Genomic DNA, 16,067 nt, shown 5'->3' on the forward strand with positions numbered 1-16,067 from the left:
AAATTAGCGCCTTTTCTGGGGCCGATTGCTTGCATTGTGAGTTTAATAGCCTATTATTCTTCATGGAAAACACTTCAACAAAAGAGTATAATAACAGATAGGCTTAGGCGCTTTTACACAAAATATTCCTTCATCATCTATTCAGTCTAAATAGCGATACATTTTGCTCTATTCACGTTTGGTGTGAACGCAGCATAATGAACAGGCTGCGATGTCAACATTGCAATGCTGGAGTGTGTGTGTGTGTGTGTGTGCGCGCGCGCGCGAGAGAGAGAGAGAGAGAGAGAGAGAGACTCGCGGGCGCGGTCGAACTGTGTGTGTGTGTGTGAGAGAGAGAGTGAGAGATAGAGAGAGAGATCTTTTGCTTTTAAACTATCTGTGTGTGTGTGTGTGTATATATATATATATATATATATATATATTTTTTTTTTTCAAAATATTCATATAACCCATATCTTTTAAGTGTATTGTTTGCTTTAAATTAAATTAAGATTGTATGTTTGGTAATTGAACCTAAATGAATTTAAAATTAATGTGCTATATTTGAGATCAATACAATCAATGTTTTCCTTCATTTTAATCAACACTAACTTTATTCTCATCTGAATTATAAATAATTTATTTCTGTATAAAATAAAAAATCCTGAATAATCCAGACTAACTAGAGTACACTTTTCCTACAACATCATCAGTGCTGAAGCAGAACTACCAGAGCCGTTCGGCAGATTTTCAGTCTTGTGTGCTTATTTCATGTGTCCGTTAAATCCATGAGACCGTCTGTAGGGTGTCTCATTTTTCATTTTAGGTTTTAGAAGGTTGCTCATGCATACTTTGTGGTTGATATGTGCCCTCGATGCGCACTTTTGCAGAGCCCACACTGATGCAAGCTCTACAGCACACTTCTTTTCGAAAGTCAAAGAGGGGTTACGTTTTTGCACGACGTGTAAAATAACCGTAAAGGCACCGGGGTGGCGGTGCCGCCTGCTTCTTTTATTTATATATATATATATATATATATAAATATAGCTGCGAGCAGCGATGAAGGGCCAAAGCTGGCGGCACCGCCACTCCGGTGCCTTTAGGTAACTAAAGGCACCGGGGTTGCTGTGCCACCGGCTTGGGCCCGTAATCGCTGCTCGCAGCTATATTATATAATTGTATTCTTTATAGATAGATCTGCTAGCCGGTGTCACATAATAGCCTTAAAATATCTGTTAAAAGCCTCACATTCTAGCGCACATCGCTGTATGAATATGAGTTGACGTTCTCTTTCGAATTAACATGATTCCTGTTTTCGGATTTTGCAACACCTTATGACAGAAATCACTTCTCAGTATTCAAACCAAAGCCATTAGCTAATGATATAGCGTATTGCCAAAAACTATTTGGACAACCCTGAAAAAAGTTACACACTCATGTTTTGGTAAACTATTAAATGATATAGGCTAAATACATTTTTTTTTAAAGGTGTGAAAGTATAAACATTCCAAGCAGAAGGCAAACAAACCGAACCCTGTAAGATTATTTCCTCATTAGTCCACATTATTCAATAATTTAGTGATTTTATAATTGATGATATAATTGATTTTATAGAATATATTATAATAATGTTATAAAATGTTAACCAGATTGATTCATATGGAGGTAGAACTCTTTTCTCAGAGGCACATCACACTGGTTCTTAAATCTATGGCTGGACTCACTTTCACGTTTGTGTACATGCCCCTTATAGCTAGCAAATTATGTATTAGGCAAATATAAAATAAACAGGCAGGTAAAATAGACAGACTGAAATGTTTATTATACATATTATTTTGTAACTTAATGTGAAATGCATAATTTCATAATATCTTACATTGTATTTATCATATTAAATATATAAAAAAATTTAATGATCATACATAAACTCTTTTCTCAACTTTTTTCTAACAGCATTCATTTATATTAAATTATTGATATAGATGACTGTGGTAAAATGCTACAAGAGTGCTATGTGTATGTTATATCCTCCTGGGACCCAAGAATAGACTTTTGTCCACTGTAGTGGACATTATATTTTAGTTAATTTCTCTGACATCATACATGTCACATGACACAACCTGGGTGTCCTGTAAAGAGCACATTCAGGACTTTTGAGAGATACCAAATGTTTGGAGGTTTCACCATGAAAACAACTTCTCCTTGGTCTTTAAAAATGTCTGACATTAAATTAGTGATCAAATGTAGCATTCTTATGGAAATATGATAATATATTGTAATTATATTTAAATTGGACTACTTTTTCAAATTGTATTTCATAAAACAACATCTCAGGAAAATGTTAAGGGGTTTCAAATAAAAAAATTACTTTCTGTTACAGAACAGGGCATTGATTTCAAACGTGTCCACTGTAGAGGACATCAGGACTAAAATCATGTTTATCAGGCATTCTGGGAGACACAACAAGTGAATATGGAAATAAATTATACATCAATATTCCTATGAAATATTAGATATTATTATTAAAATGTTGCCAATTATTACTCCAATTATTACACTTATTTTTTCATTAAATGTTGCTCCAAGAACACATTAATGTGCAAATTAGATACAGTGTGTAGATACATTGCATTGAATGGGAATATTAATTTATGGCCATTTTACCCACATATTGCAAAAAGTAAAATGGTGTATCAATTCATTCCATTATTTCTTTCATAACATAGTTGAGAATAATCTTTATACAAATTTTGGTTGATAAAATCCTGAAACCCCAAAATTTATTGGTGATTGAAAAAAAATCCCATTGCTTTTGCCTATACATATAATTTCATGTCATTTTATTTTTTAAACAACTTAGTCCTGGCGTCCACTACAGAGGACATAGCATAACGTATGAATAAAATATTATTTTATATATGTGTTTTTTTACCATTTGTTTATTGTGCTCTAAACAGTGTGATGACATGGAAAAAAACTAAATTCAAAAAACTTTTTTTTTCTGGGTCTCAGGAGGATATAATAATGTCCTTAATGTCCAAAGTCCCTTGTGAAAATGAAGTACACGTTGGCGTACTTTTAAAGAAAGAATATCAGTCACGGTAGCTGTAATGAACGTGCACGAAGGAGTGAAGAAACAAAAACTTTTTAATAATTTAATAATTCCATTCTCATTCAATCCATTCTCATTAAATACTTTCAGAATCTTTACTTTTTTAAAATAATTGTGTTTATATATATATATATATATATATTGGATGTATGTTAGAATTAATATTTGGTTGCATTTTATTTTGTGATTTCACTGGAATGGAAAGCGGACTCTAATGAAAGGTGAGTGGAACACACATCTGAAAACTGTGTATGGGCACGGAATTATTGTGTCATAATTGACAGCATATTGTGAGATTTTAAAGACAAACCCAGAAATGCCAGAACGTCCCTGTAAATGAAGTTCAAGATTAATATTTCAGACGTGCAAGGTTATTAATGCATATTTTGAGCCATGACCTAACAGTTAGCATACATGCAACAGACAAGTTGAGCTTTGGTTCTCATGTGGAAAATGCAGGTTCAATTCTGGCCTGCGTAATGTCCTGATCCTCTACTAGAGTGGCAGAGCATCAGTATTGACTTTGAACAGGCAGAACAGACCCATCTTTAATCCTCTGTTTTATCTTTGCCCTGAGGCTCTGATTGGTCACTTCATGCCATCTGTAACTGTCACTCTCCAATGGTGGTGGGCTGCTGATTTCAGGCCCGCCCTCTGAATTTTCCATTAACACAAGCGTGTTGAAGCAGATGCCGTCTGTTTTCCCTGGTGTTCTCCCATTGTGCTGCACTCCCAGAATGCCACATATAATAATGTTTATGAACGCAAAAGACGAAGATATGCACTCCTTAATCAGTCTGTGCGCAGCCCACGAGATGTATGTGTTAACTGATACTTCAATAGGAAGACTGGGATGAGAACTGGCATTATTATTGCTCAGCAGAAGCCACAGGCGGTCCTCATCACTGGTGTCAGTGCTACCACTGCTGGAGACGAATGTGATGAAAAGTCTTTGGCAAATAACGTGACAAGGGAAGTCAACAGGTTGTAATGCAGGAAACCAGGGATTTTGGCGATATTTTATTCCAGCATCAATGAGGGGCAGTATGTCACGTGCACGAAGAGGAAGTGGAGACTCACGATCCCACCACTGAGCTTGCAGGGATTCAGCATCCGCCTCTGCCGTTGTCTTCAGAGAGCCCCCTAGTGGCACAATGAGAAATAAGAGATTTTTCCTTTTGAAAAGTATTATGATTTTGTCAAAACTGATTTTGTTTTTCATCTCTACAAAATATACACAAATTTTAAGCAGGTTACTTTGAATAGCTCTATTTGGGTGTTCATATACAAGAGCCAAAAAAACATAGAAAAAAAAAAAAGTCTCTTTCCACTTAAAGGTGCAGTGTGTAATTTTTAGCGGCATCTAGCGGTGAGGTTGCGAATTGCAACCAACAGAAGTTTTGGTGGCCGACAGGAAAAGATGTCGTCGTCTGAGACAGCAGTGAGTAGCCAGTTAAGCAATGAGGTTTCTTTACAAGGATAAATTAAGAAATTATATTTACTTTATTATTCAGTAAAATTATATTTATTACGAATATTATTGTTACTTGTTCATCATTGTGTCAGTGTTTTCTTTGCTGAATTTAGCTAGCTTCTTTGCATGAATAACAACATACTTTATCACAGATGAAGTGAATTAAATGCAATATTTGTACTGTACAAGAATAAAGTTGGACATAAGCCTATACTATTTAAATACCAATGTAAAAAATACCAAAAATTTTTTTTTTGATTTTATTGTAATCATTATTAACTATATAAAACAACATGAAATATTGTAATAATATTATTGTACTGTAAAATAAAAAAGTAATAAAATAATTATATTTTACTGTAAAGTTACAATACTAATATTTATGTCTTCATTTCTTAATTGTCAATTAATATACCATCAATATTTTATTTTGATGGGTTGCCAGCAAATAAATACACTATTGCCAAAAGTTTTGGGACGTCTGCCTTTACATGCACATGAACTTTAATGACATACTATTCTTAATCCGTTTTTTAAATTTAATATGCTATGGAGTTGGCCCACCCTTTGCAACTACAACAGCTTCAACTCTTCTGGGAAGGCTTTCCACAAGGTTTAGGAGTGTGTTTATGGGAATTTTTGACCATTCTTCTAGAAACGAGAAGCCCTGGCTTGCATTCTCCGCTCTAATTCATCCCAAAGGTGTTCTATCGGGTTGAGGTCAGGACTGTGCAGGCCAGTCAAGTTCCTCCACTCCAAACTTGCTCAGCCATGTCTTTCTGGACCTTGCTTTGTGCACTGGTGCGCAGTCATGTTGAAACAGGAATGACCAAAATGTCTTGGTATGCTGAAGCGTTAAGAGTTCCTTTCACTGGAACTAAGGGGCCAAGCCCAACCCCTGAAAAACAACCCCACACCATAATCCCCCCTCCACCAAACTTTACACTTGGCACAATGCAGTCAGGCAAGTACCGTTCTCCTGGCAACCACCAAACCCAGACTCGTCCATCAGAATGCCAGACAGAGAAGCGTGATTCGTCACTCCAGAGAACACGTCTCCACTGCCCTAGAGTCCAGTGGTGGCGTGCTTTACACCACTGAATCCAACACTTTGCATTGCAACCTGCTGTTGTTCCCAATAGCTTTCACTTTGTTATAATACCACTGACAGTTGACCTTGGAATATTTAGTAGTGAGGAAATTTCACGAATGGACTTATTGCACAGGTGGCAACTTATCACGTTCCCACTCTTGAATTCCCTGAGCTCCTGAGAGCGACCCATTCTTTTACAAATGTTTGTAGAAGCAGTCTGCATGCCTAGGTGCTTGATTTTATACAACTGTGGCCATGGAAGTGATTGGAATACCTAAATTCAATGATTTGGAGGGGTGTCCCAATACTTTTGGCAATATAGTGTATATGCACTGCCAATTTCTGAGTGAAGTTCGGCACTGTGTTCATTAACACGCGTGTAGCTCACAGTGTTTCAGTGTCTCAGAATGGCTTGATTCATAGTAAATGAACCGAGCCGTTCTGAGACGATGAAACACTGTATAATGAACTACACAGTAACAGTCATCTCGTGAGGCCATCAGCATTAAGTGCTGCTGTGCATCTCCTCCTCATGGACTACACCAGATTTACCAGTTCTTGTTGTTCTTCCATCAAGGTACTTGCAAGTTCCTAGAAACTTCTGGGGTGAATGGCCTAAGCCCTCAACCTCCAATTCAACAGGCATGCTATGTAGTATATATTTAACAGTGGGAATGACGGCTACATTCGTATAGTGTTTGTGTGTGTCTCGACAGTTACAAATAAACCCACAATAAGCTTATGGAGCGAACTTGTCAATCATCTTGATGGATGACTCAGAGGAAACTGACCTTTTCCTGAGGCTGACCTTTAAGAGGACAGTTACTCGCATGTGACTTGCGTGAACACATTTTGGTATGCTTTGAAAGGTTGCTTTGTGAAAGCGAACAGAACCAAGAAGAAAATGCAACATTGTAACAAAATAAGTCCCTGTTTCGGAACAAAACAAACGATCTATAGGTGTGAAAACGCCCTTAAACAGTGTCTTACACCGTGTCTACACCTACACCAGTTGCGTTGTGCCACGTCACAACAGCTAGAATCAGTCCACACTGGATGTGACAATACGACCGTTGCAAATCCATTCGTCCTTCATCAGAAGGAGTGTGAGTGCTTGGAGTATGTCAGAAATAGAACAGGGCATCAGTTTACTGGGCTTTTGTCGCGTTGTGTCGCTTGCATCTGATGTAGACACTGTGTTAATGATTGATTGTTTATTGTTCATTGAACAAGCATGGAAAACATGGTTTAAACCCTTTACAATAAAAATCTTTTGGTTTTTGATTTTTTGGTATCAAACAGAGATCACATTTCTCCCACGATTCTAAACAGACAACATAAAAACAACATGTTAATTGCTGCAGTTTACTTAAAATGTTTATTTAATCTGAATGAATTATTTAAAAAAAATTGTATGAATGAACGATTCAAAATGACTCAATTATAAATACTTCACTTGTTTCGTTACTGGATGAATCACCTTGAATGAATTGAAAGAATGATTCAATGACAAATACTTTTTTTTGGCGTAACGACATAATCGATAAAGTTTTTATTTGACGCGCCAAGTTACTTTGAAAAGGTGATTTGCTGTATTTTGATAGCTTCTGTAGACATAAGCGTTTATATCCAAACCATAAACTTTTACCCAGTACTTCTGTGATAATATGAATATTTAATTTGTTACATTTATATTGAGCTTTTATGGTTACTCAAAGTGCTTCACATATATGGAAGGGAGAATCTCCTCAACCACCACCAATGCACAGCATCCATCTGGATGATGCGATGGCAGCCATAGTGCTTCTATGTGTTTCATAGTGTTTTCAAATGCGAGTAAACACGATTCCTTGTGTTAAAATTGCATTTGTTTAACTACTGTAGAGTAAACTGTTGAATTGTTGAAGGTGTAAAGACGCTAGATTCAAGTTTAATCTACATAAAGTAACTACATTTGAGTTATCTATTTTATTTGTCCATTAGTACAGTTGATAATTAAGGAACATATGTGTTGGATAAAAAGTGAGTTAACCCATCAGCAACTACCTCAACAATGAATTTAGTATTGAGCACACAAATCACAGAGGAAACTTGAATCTTGTTTGGATGTTACAGGGACAGATGAGCACAGGTGTGTTTTTATCTGGTGGTGATTGGCTAATGAAGCGGAATGCATCCATCAAAGGCTTTGAGTGAGTATACAACAGAAATGAGTAAAAAAATCTATTTAAATCTCAAGTTGTAGTTTATTTTAAACATTGTAATTTTAAAAAGAGCTATTACAGCACTTTCCTGATTCTTGATTTCTGTGCATTTGCTGCAGAGCTTTTGTGGTGGAGCAGGGCCTGCAAGGCAAGGTGACGTTTGTGCATTTTTTGTAGCATGTGAAATGTCCGCAGACTGGTATGAGCACTGAGGATGGGGAGCCACAGCAGCATCCTGGAAATGATGTAGTGCCATGGATGAGACCCTCCATCACTCCACCTGCCCTTATTGCCTCATCTGGCCTGGATGTTGCTGTGGTCTCTTCATCCTCAGTGAGCCCAGAGCCAGCGAGTGCTTCTAGAAAAAGACCAAAAGACATTGAGGATGTGATTTTGGTCAAGTTTTTTCTGCTGGTTTCTGTTCTTACAATGGAGCCCAACTTTCAGAAGCTTCACAAGCATCATCAAATAATGTCACGAAGCTTCTGGAAGTCGGGCTCCATTGACTGATATTGTACGAACAGAAACCAGCAGGACACACCTGACCAAAATCACCTTTTGAGTTTTAAAAACAAAACAAATAAAACCCACAGGGATTGACTAGCGTGAAGGCAAGTAAATAATGACTGAATGTATATGTTTAAGGTTAACTAACCCTTTAAGCCCCCAAATAGCAATTGTTTGAAATGTATGTATGCATTTATATTATACAGTAGTACCTTGAAGAAATAAACTTTAAGAAACAAGCAGCTTTATTGAACGTTTGTGTTCGAGACACTTACAAAAAAGGATTTACAAAAATCACATTTACATTTATTCATGTATTTATTTTAACTTATTTAAATGTTCTACAGGTATTCATGCTCATGGAGAGCAGGCACACAAATGTTTGGAGCAGACACAGTGACAGCCAGATTGTACCCGCACATGTTCTCCCACTCTTTTTCAAGGTTGTGGGGTTCAGGGGGGCCATCATCATGGTCTTCTTCATCCTCTGGTTCAACGATGCGCAGCACGCAACAACCTCAGGGACAAAGGCATGGCTCACCTCTGGCCGTGAAAAAAATAGAGCACCAGTGTGTTTTCAGCATGCCAAAGGCTCGCTCTACTATATTTTGTGCACGGGAGTGCTTGCTGTTAAAACGAGCCTCACAGGGTTCTGTACAGGCTCTCTGTATGAGGTGATGAGGCAGATGCTGCACTCAGGCAAGCATAACCTCAATGTCCCTTTCCCATCCATGATCAGATTCCAGTCTGACTGCAGCAATTCCGGACATGATGGAAGTCAGAGACAGGCGAAGGTGGGCATGGTGGTCAGCTGATTCATCAGAATAAAACTGAAGAATGAGAACAGCTCTGTTGAGATGGCAGTAGGATGTGGGGTTCAACACCTGTAAATATATGATTGTTAGAACAATAAGTTTGAATAAAGCTATGTTTCATGAGTTGTTATATGTATTTATTTATTGTGAAGGTTACTTTTATTAATTCTTTGTTGAAGAATTGAAATTCTTATTTCATTCATGTTTCCTATTGTTGTCAGTAAATAAAATATAATTATTTCATTAATGTATGCATTAATTCATTGCTTAACTGAGATGTATTCACCTTGACTGCATTTGTCTTGTGTGTATTCATGCATAGCTATGTTATACAGTATGACAGAACAAATTACATTTTGCTTGTTTTACTAAAACATAATTTTTAGTTAAAAAAAAAAGAGTAATATAATTAAGTATTGGTCAGCATTTATCATTATTATTGTGTTGGGGTGGGCTAGCAATGCAATTCATTCTGGGGTAATCTTAATTTTTAAGTAGTGATACTTACATTTTTCAAGTATAAAATCAATTGTCTTCTCCAAAGGCGAGATCTTGGAGCATCTGTCTGACGTCTCCTTTGTGCAGACATTACAAACATTGCAAAAACTGAGGAAAACCGTACTACTTGTACGGTTGTCGAGTTACTGATGCTATGAGGTGTTAGTGCACCTGGAAGAAAAACAAAACTAGAAGTATTTTGCATTTCACGGAAGGAGAGCTCGATTGCATACAGAGAGGCCTTAAAAGCTGCTAGATCTGCTTATTTTTCAACCCTATTAGAAGAAAATAAACAAAACCCAAGGTATTTATTTGAAACAGTTGCTAAACTAACGAAAAATAAAGCTTCAAGCCCAGAAGTTTCCAAGCAGCACAGCAGTAATGACTTTATGAACTTCTTCACTTATAAGATTAATAATATCAGGGAGAAAATTATAACTATGCAACCGTCTACTACAGAATCGCATCAGGGAGTGCATTGTAGTCTCACTGAGGAAAAATGGGAGAGGAAGAATTTTTTTAACTTGTTAAATCATCTAAATCGACAACATGTATATTAGAACCTATTAGACCCTATACCAACTAAGCTAATGAAAGAGATGCTTCCAGAGTTCAAAGATCCTCTTCTTAATATCATTAATTCATCTTTGTTATTAGGATACGTACCAAAAAGTTTAAGCTGGCTATGATTAAACCGCTTGTTAAAAAACCACAACTTGATCCTACAGAATTAGTCAATTACAGGCCGATCTCGAGTCTACCTTGTCTGTCAAAGATACTAGGAAAGGCAGTATCTTCACAACTATGTTCCTTTTTAGAAAGAAATGATATCTGCGAGGATCAGGATTTAGACCGTACCATAGTACTGAGACAGCTCTCATTAGAGTCACAAATTATTTGCTCTTATCATCCGATCGTGGTTGTATCTCTCTATTAGTGTTACTCGATCTTAGTGCTGCATTTGATAACATCGACCACACCATTCTTTTAAACAGACTCGAAATTCATGTTGGAATTAGTGGAATTGCATTAGCATGGTTAAATCAAACTTATCTAACCGTTATCAGTTTGTAGTAAATTAAGAGATGTCTTATCGACCACAAGTTCAGTATGGCGTACCACAAGGCTCAGTACTAGGACCGTTGCTGTTCACTCTGTACATGCTACACTTAGGAGATATCATTAGGAAGCATGGCATTAATTTTCACTGTTATGCTGATGATACGCAGCTCTATATTTCTTCACGCCCTGACAAAACTTACCAATTCACAAAATTAACGGAATGCATAGCTGATATAAAAAATTGGATGACTAGTAATTTCCTACTACTTAATTCTGAAAAACGAATCGGTTACCTAACGTAACCTCGGTTCTCTCTAGATGAGGGAACGAGTATTGCGTAAGCTAGCTTACGCTACGGGAAAGATTCATCTTTTCTGAGAAATTGAAGCCAAAAATTATCCTATAATTTTGTATCTATTGTCAACGCAGTTCAGCTGCAGCAGAGCATGAGCAGGCTAGCTAGCAGCTCATTGGCTCGCTCACAGGGAACTGCTTAAGCCTATGAGGAGACACGAATGAACTCTCGGCCAATGAGAGTCTGACCTGCTCTCATTGCGTCAGAGCCCGCCGAAACGGGCGTGGCCAGAGAGTATAAATTCGCCTTTCAGGCTGTAAATTCTGGTTTTCATAGAATGAAGCGAGAACGCTAGTAGCACAAGCACGGCCAGGAACGCAATACTCGTTCCCTCATCTAGAGAGAACCGAGGTTACGTTAGGTAACCGATTCGTTCTCTTACGAGAGGTTCTCTCGTATTGCGTAAGCTAGCTTACGCTACGGGAACACCTGGTCAACGCCGTGCGTGCTAAGCATCCACTATGAGTCCCAGGGGGGACCCCGGGGAACCCTTATGAGTGGGAATAAAATATGTACATGTGACAAAGGCCAGCGGAGCGGGCAGGGGATTTGTGAAGTACATAAGCACATGATAAGGAGGGACAGAACGAGACCGGTCTGCGTGAATAACTCCCTATAATGCAGCTCAACCAGAAGAGCTGTAACATACTAGACTGCTAGTAGTTTAGCCTGCAAGGCGGGAACTTCCAGATTGTAAAATCTGATAAAGGTGGAGGGGGAAGCCCATCCCGCTGCCACACAAATATCATGAATGGAAATTCCGCTGGACCAAGCCCACGATGAGGCCATGCCTCTAGTGGAATGGGCCCTGATGCCCAGAGGGCATGGCAGGTCTTTTGACGCGTATGCGGCTGCAATGGCATCAACTATCCATCTGGACAGAGTCTGTTTCGAGGCGGCCAACCCCTTGGTGCGCCCACCGAACGAAACAAAAAGCTGCTCAGCTCGTCTGACCGGAGCAGTGCGAGTAAAGTATAATCTCAGGGCCCTGACCGGACACAGGAGATTAGAGTCAGATTCGCTATCGGATACAGGCAGAGCCGATAGAGAAATAACTTGTGCCATCTCAGAGCCGATAGAGAAATAACTGGCGGCCCGTGGTCCACGCGCGGTGAGACACACGGCTCTTCAACCAGAACTGAAGCGGGCGCATGCGCAGTAACCCCAGCTGGAGCACTGCGGAGGCTGAGGCCATGTAACCCAGCGCCTTCTGAAAAGTTTTCAGAGGTGTGAGTCTGTTCATCTGAAAAGATGCGGCGAGACGCTGCACACGGCGCGCGCGCTGTGTAGACAGACGAGCCGTCATTGAGACCGAGTCTAGCTCTATACCCAAGAAGGAGATAGTCTGACTGGGTTGAAGTGCGCTCTTTGTCCAGTTGACAGAGAGGCCCAAACTTTTCAGATGGTCGAGGAGAACTGTACGATGAGACAGTAGCTCCCTCTGTGATTGTGCCAAAATCAGCCAGTCGTCCAAACAGTTCAGTATTCGCAGCCCCTGACTCCGCAGGGGGGCGAGCGCCGCATCCATGCACCTCGTAAACGTGCGGGGTGCTAGGGATAGGCCGAACGGGAGGACGGTGAATCTCAGGGCCCTGACCGGACACAGGAGATTAGAGTCAGATTCGCTATCGGATGCAGGCAGAGCCGATAGAGAAATAACTTGTGCCCTGAATGGGGTACCAATCGCTTTTGGGACATAACCATGTCTAGGTTTGAGAACGACTAAGGAGTCATTGGGCCCAAACTCCAGACAGGAAGCGCTGCTGGACAGCGCGTGAAGGTCCCCCACACGCTTCACTGACGCGAGCGCGAGCAGGAAGATAGTCTTGAGCGAAAGGTATTTGAGCTCCACGGTGTTTAACGGTTCGAATGGGGGGGGCTTTCATAGCTTCGAGAACTATGGAAAGGTCCCAAATCGGCACCGACGGGGGGCGTGAGGGGTTCATCCTTCTAGCTCCCCTGAGGAAGCGGATGACTAAGCCATCTTTGCCCAGTGACTGGCCGCGCCGGGGTTCAGCGAACGCTGCGACGGCTGCCACATACACCTTGAGAGTGGAAGGGGACCTGCCCTTATCCAGCATCTCTTGGAGAAAAACTAGCAAGGAAGGAACCTCGCATGACCGTGGGTCCAAGTTTCTGTCGGTGCACCACTTAGAGAACACAGACCATTTAGACGCATAGAGCCTTCTAGTAGAAGCCGCTCTAGCCTGCATGATCGTGTTTAACACTCCTTCTGGCAAAGCAACGGGTAGTCGTTGATCACCCACGCATGAAGCGCCCAGCGCTCTGGGTGGGGATGCCAGATCGTGCCGCGAGCTTGGGAGAGGAGATCTGTTCTGACTGGAATGGGCCACGGGGCTGTCTGTGACAGCTGAGCGAGCTCCGGAAACCAAGTCTGACCTTCCCAACGCGGGGCTATAAGGAGCACCGAGTGGCGTGTTTCCCTGATTCTCTGAAGCACCTGTGGTAGCAGAGACACCGGAGGGAATGCATGAAGCGGGCGGCTGGGCCAGGTCTGGGCTAGCGCGTCCTCGCGTTTTGAGAAAAATATTGGGCAGTGGGTGTTTTCTTCTGAGGCGAAGAGGTCCACCTCTGCTCTGCCGAATATTCGCCACAGCTTTTGGACTGTAAGAGTGTGCAGGGACCATTCGCCAGGGGGAATGGGGTTCCTGGACAGACTGTCTGGACCGTCGTTCAGATGGCCCAGCACGTGCGTCGCTCTGAGCGAGAGCAGGTGACACTGGGACCAAACTAGGATGCGTTCTGTCAGCCGGAAGAGAATTCTGGATCTGACTCCGCGCTGACGGTTTAGATAGGAGACCACAGCCATATTGTCCGAACGGATCAGCACATGGTGACCGTGAATGCGCGGCATAAAGCGCGTGAGCGCGTTCTCGACCGCCAGCATCTCCAAACAGTTTATGTGGAGGAGACTCTCCTGAGCTGACCAGGGGCCGAAGGCCGGTGAGCCCTCGCAGACCGCACCCCAACCCATGTTGGATGCGTCTGTCGAAATGACTTTTCGGCGAGAAAAGGTCCCCATGGAAACGCCCCGCTGAAACCATTCTGTCATGGTCCATGGCTGCAGAGCTGTGATACAGGTCTGCGTTACCTTTATCAGCTGGCGGCCCGTGGTCCACGCGCGGTGAGACACACGGCTCTTCAACCAGAACTGAAGCGGGCGCATGCGCAGTAACCCCAGCTGGAGCACTGCGGAGGCTGAGGCCATGTAACCCAGCGCCTTCTGAAAAGTTTTCAGAGGTGTGAGTCTGTTCATCTGAAAAGATGCGGCGAGACGCTGCACACGGCGCGCGCGCTGTGTAGACAGACGAGCCGTCATTGAGACCGAGTCTAGCTCTATACCCAAGAAGGAGATAGTCTGACTGGGTTGAAGTGCGCTCTTTGTCCAGTTGACAGAGAGGCCCAAACTTTTCAGATGGTCGAGGAGAACTGTACGATGAGACAGTAGCTCCCTCTGTGATTGTGCCAAAATCAGCCAGTCGTCCAAACAGTTCAGTATTCGCAGCCCCTGACTCCGCAGGGGGGCGAGCGCCGCATCCATGCACCTCGTAAACGTGCGGGGTGCTAGGGATAGGCCGAACGGGAGGACGGTGAATCTCAGGGCCCTGACCGGACACAGGAGATTAGAGTCAGATTCGCTATCGGATGCAGGCAGAGCTGATAGAGAAATAACTTGTGCCCTGAATGGGGTACCAATCGCTTTTGGGACATAACCATGTCTAGGTTTGAGAACGACTAAGGAGTCATTGGGCCCAAACTCCAGACAGGAAGCGCTGCTGGACAGCGCGTGAAGGTCCCCCACACGCTTCACTGACGCGAGCGCGAGCAGGAAGATAGTCTTGAGCGAAAGGTATTTGAGCTCCACGGTGTTTAACGGTTCGAATGGGGGGGGCTTTCATAGCTTCGAGAACTATGGAAAGGTCCCAAATCGGCACCGACGGGGGGCGTGAGGGGTTCATCCTTCTAGCTCCCCTGAGGAAGCGGATGACTAAGCCATCTTTGCCCAGTGACTGGCCGCGCCGGGGTTCAGCGAACGCTGCGACGGCTGCCACATACACCTTGAGAGTGGAAGGGGACCTGCCCTTATCCAGCATCTCTTGGAGAAAAACTAGCAAGGAAGGAACCTCGCATGACCGTGGGTCCAAGTTTCTGTCGGTGCACCACTTAGAGAACACAGACCATTTAGACGCATAGAGCCTTCTAGTAGAAGCCGCTCTAGCCTGCATGATCGTGTTTAACACTCCTTCTGGCAAAGCAACGGGTAGTCGTTGATCACCCACGCATGAAGCGCCCAGCGCTCTGGGTGGGGATGCCAGATCGTGCCGCGAGCTTGGGAGAGGAGATCTGTTCTGACTGGAATGGGCCACGGGGCTGTCTGTGACAGCTGAGCGAGCTCCGGAAACCAAGTCTGACCTTCCCAACGCGGGGCTATGAGGAGCACCGAGTGGCGTGTTTCCCTGATTCTCTGAAGCACCTGTGGTAGCAGAGACACCGGAGGGAATGCATGAAGCGGGCGGCTGGGCCAGGTCTGGGCTAGCGCGTCCTCGCGTTTTGAGAAAAATATTGGGCAGTGGGTGTTTTCTTCTGAGGCGAAGAGGTCCACCTCTGCTCTGCCGAATATTCGCCACAGCTTTTGGACTGTAAGAGTGTGCAGGGACCATTCGCCAGGGGGAATGGGGTTCCTGGACAGACTGTCTGGACCGTCGTTCAGATGGCCCAGCACGTGCGTCGCTCTGAGCGAGAGCAGGTGACACTGGGACCAAACTAGGATGCGTTCTGTCAGCCGGAAGAGAATTCTGGATCTGACTCCGCCCTGACGGTTTAGATAGGAGACCACAGCCATATTGTCCGAACGGATCAGCACATGGTGACCGTGAATGCGCGGCATAAAGCGCGTGAGCGCGTTCTCGACCGCCAGCATCTCCAAACAGTTTATGTGGAGGAGAC

The 16,067-nt window shown here is 42.6% G+C and overlaps 1 protein-coding gene and 1 long non-coding RNA gene across 2 annotated transcripts in view; both read right to left on the reverse strand.

The window, feature by feature from the left end:
• The window catches only part of LOC130081983 (uncharacterized), a 75,444-nt gene that overhangs the window by 15,174 nt on the left and 44,203 nt on the right, over window positions 1-16,067 (reverse strand). The gene's annotated exons all lie outside the window — the stretch shown is intronic.
• The window catches only part of LOC130081982 (8-oxo-dGDP phosphatase NUDT18-like), a 29,550-nt gene continuing 17,059 nt past the window's right edge, over window positions 3,577-16,067 (reverse strand). Inside the window, exon 4 of the mRNA XM_056246722.1 lies at window positions 3,577-4,234. Coding sequence (XP_056102697.1) covers window positions 3,603-4,234 — 632 coding nt within the window. The 3' untranslated portion in view covers window positions 3,577-3,602. The remainder of the gene's footprint in view (window positions 4,235-16,067) is intronic.

The sequence above is a fragment of the Rhinichthys klamathensis genome, unplaced genomic scaffold (genome assembly GCF_029890125.1).
Source record: "Rhinichthys klamathensis goyatoka isolate OS25496 unplaced genomic scaffold, OSU_Roscu_1.1 h1tg000040l_1, whole genome shotgun sequence".
In the NCBI taxonomy this organism is placed as follows: domain Eukaryota; kingdom Metazoa; phylum Chordata; class Actinopteri; order Cypriniformes; family Leuciscidae; genus Rhinichthys; species Rhinichthys klamathensis.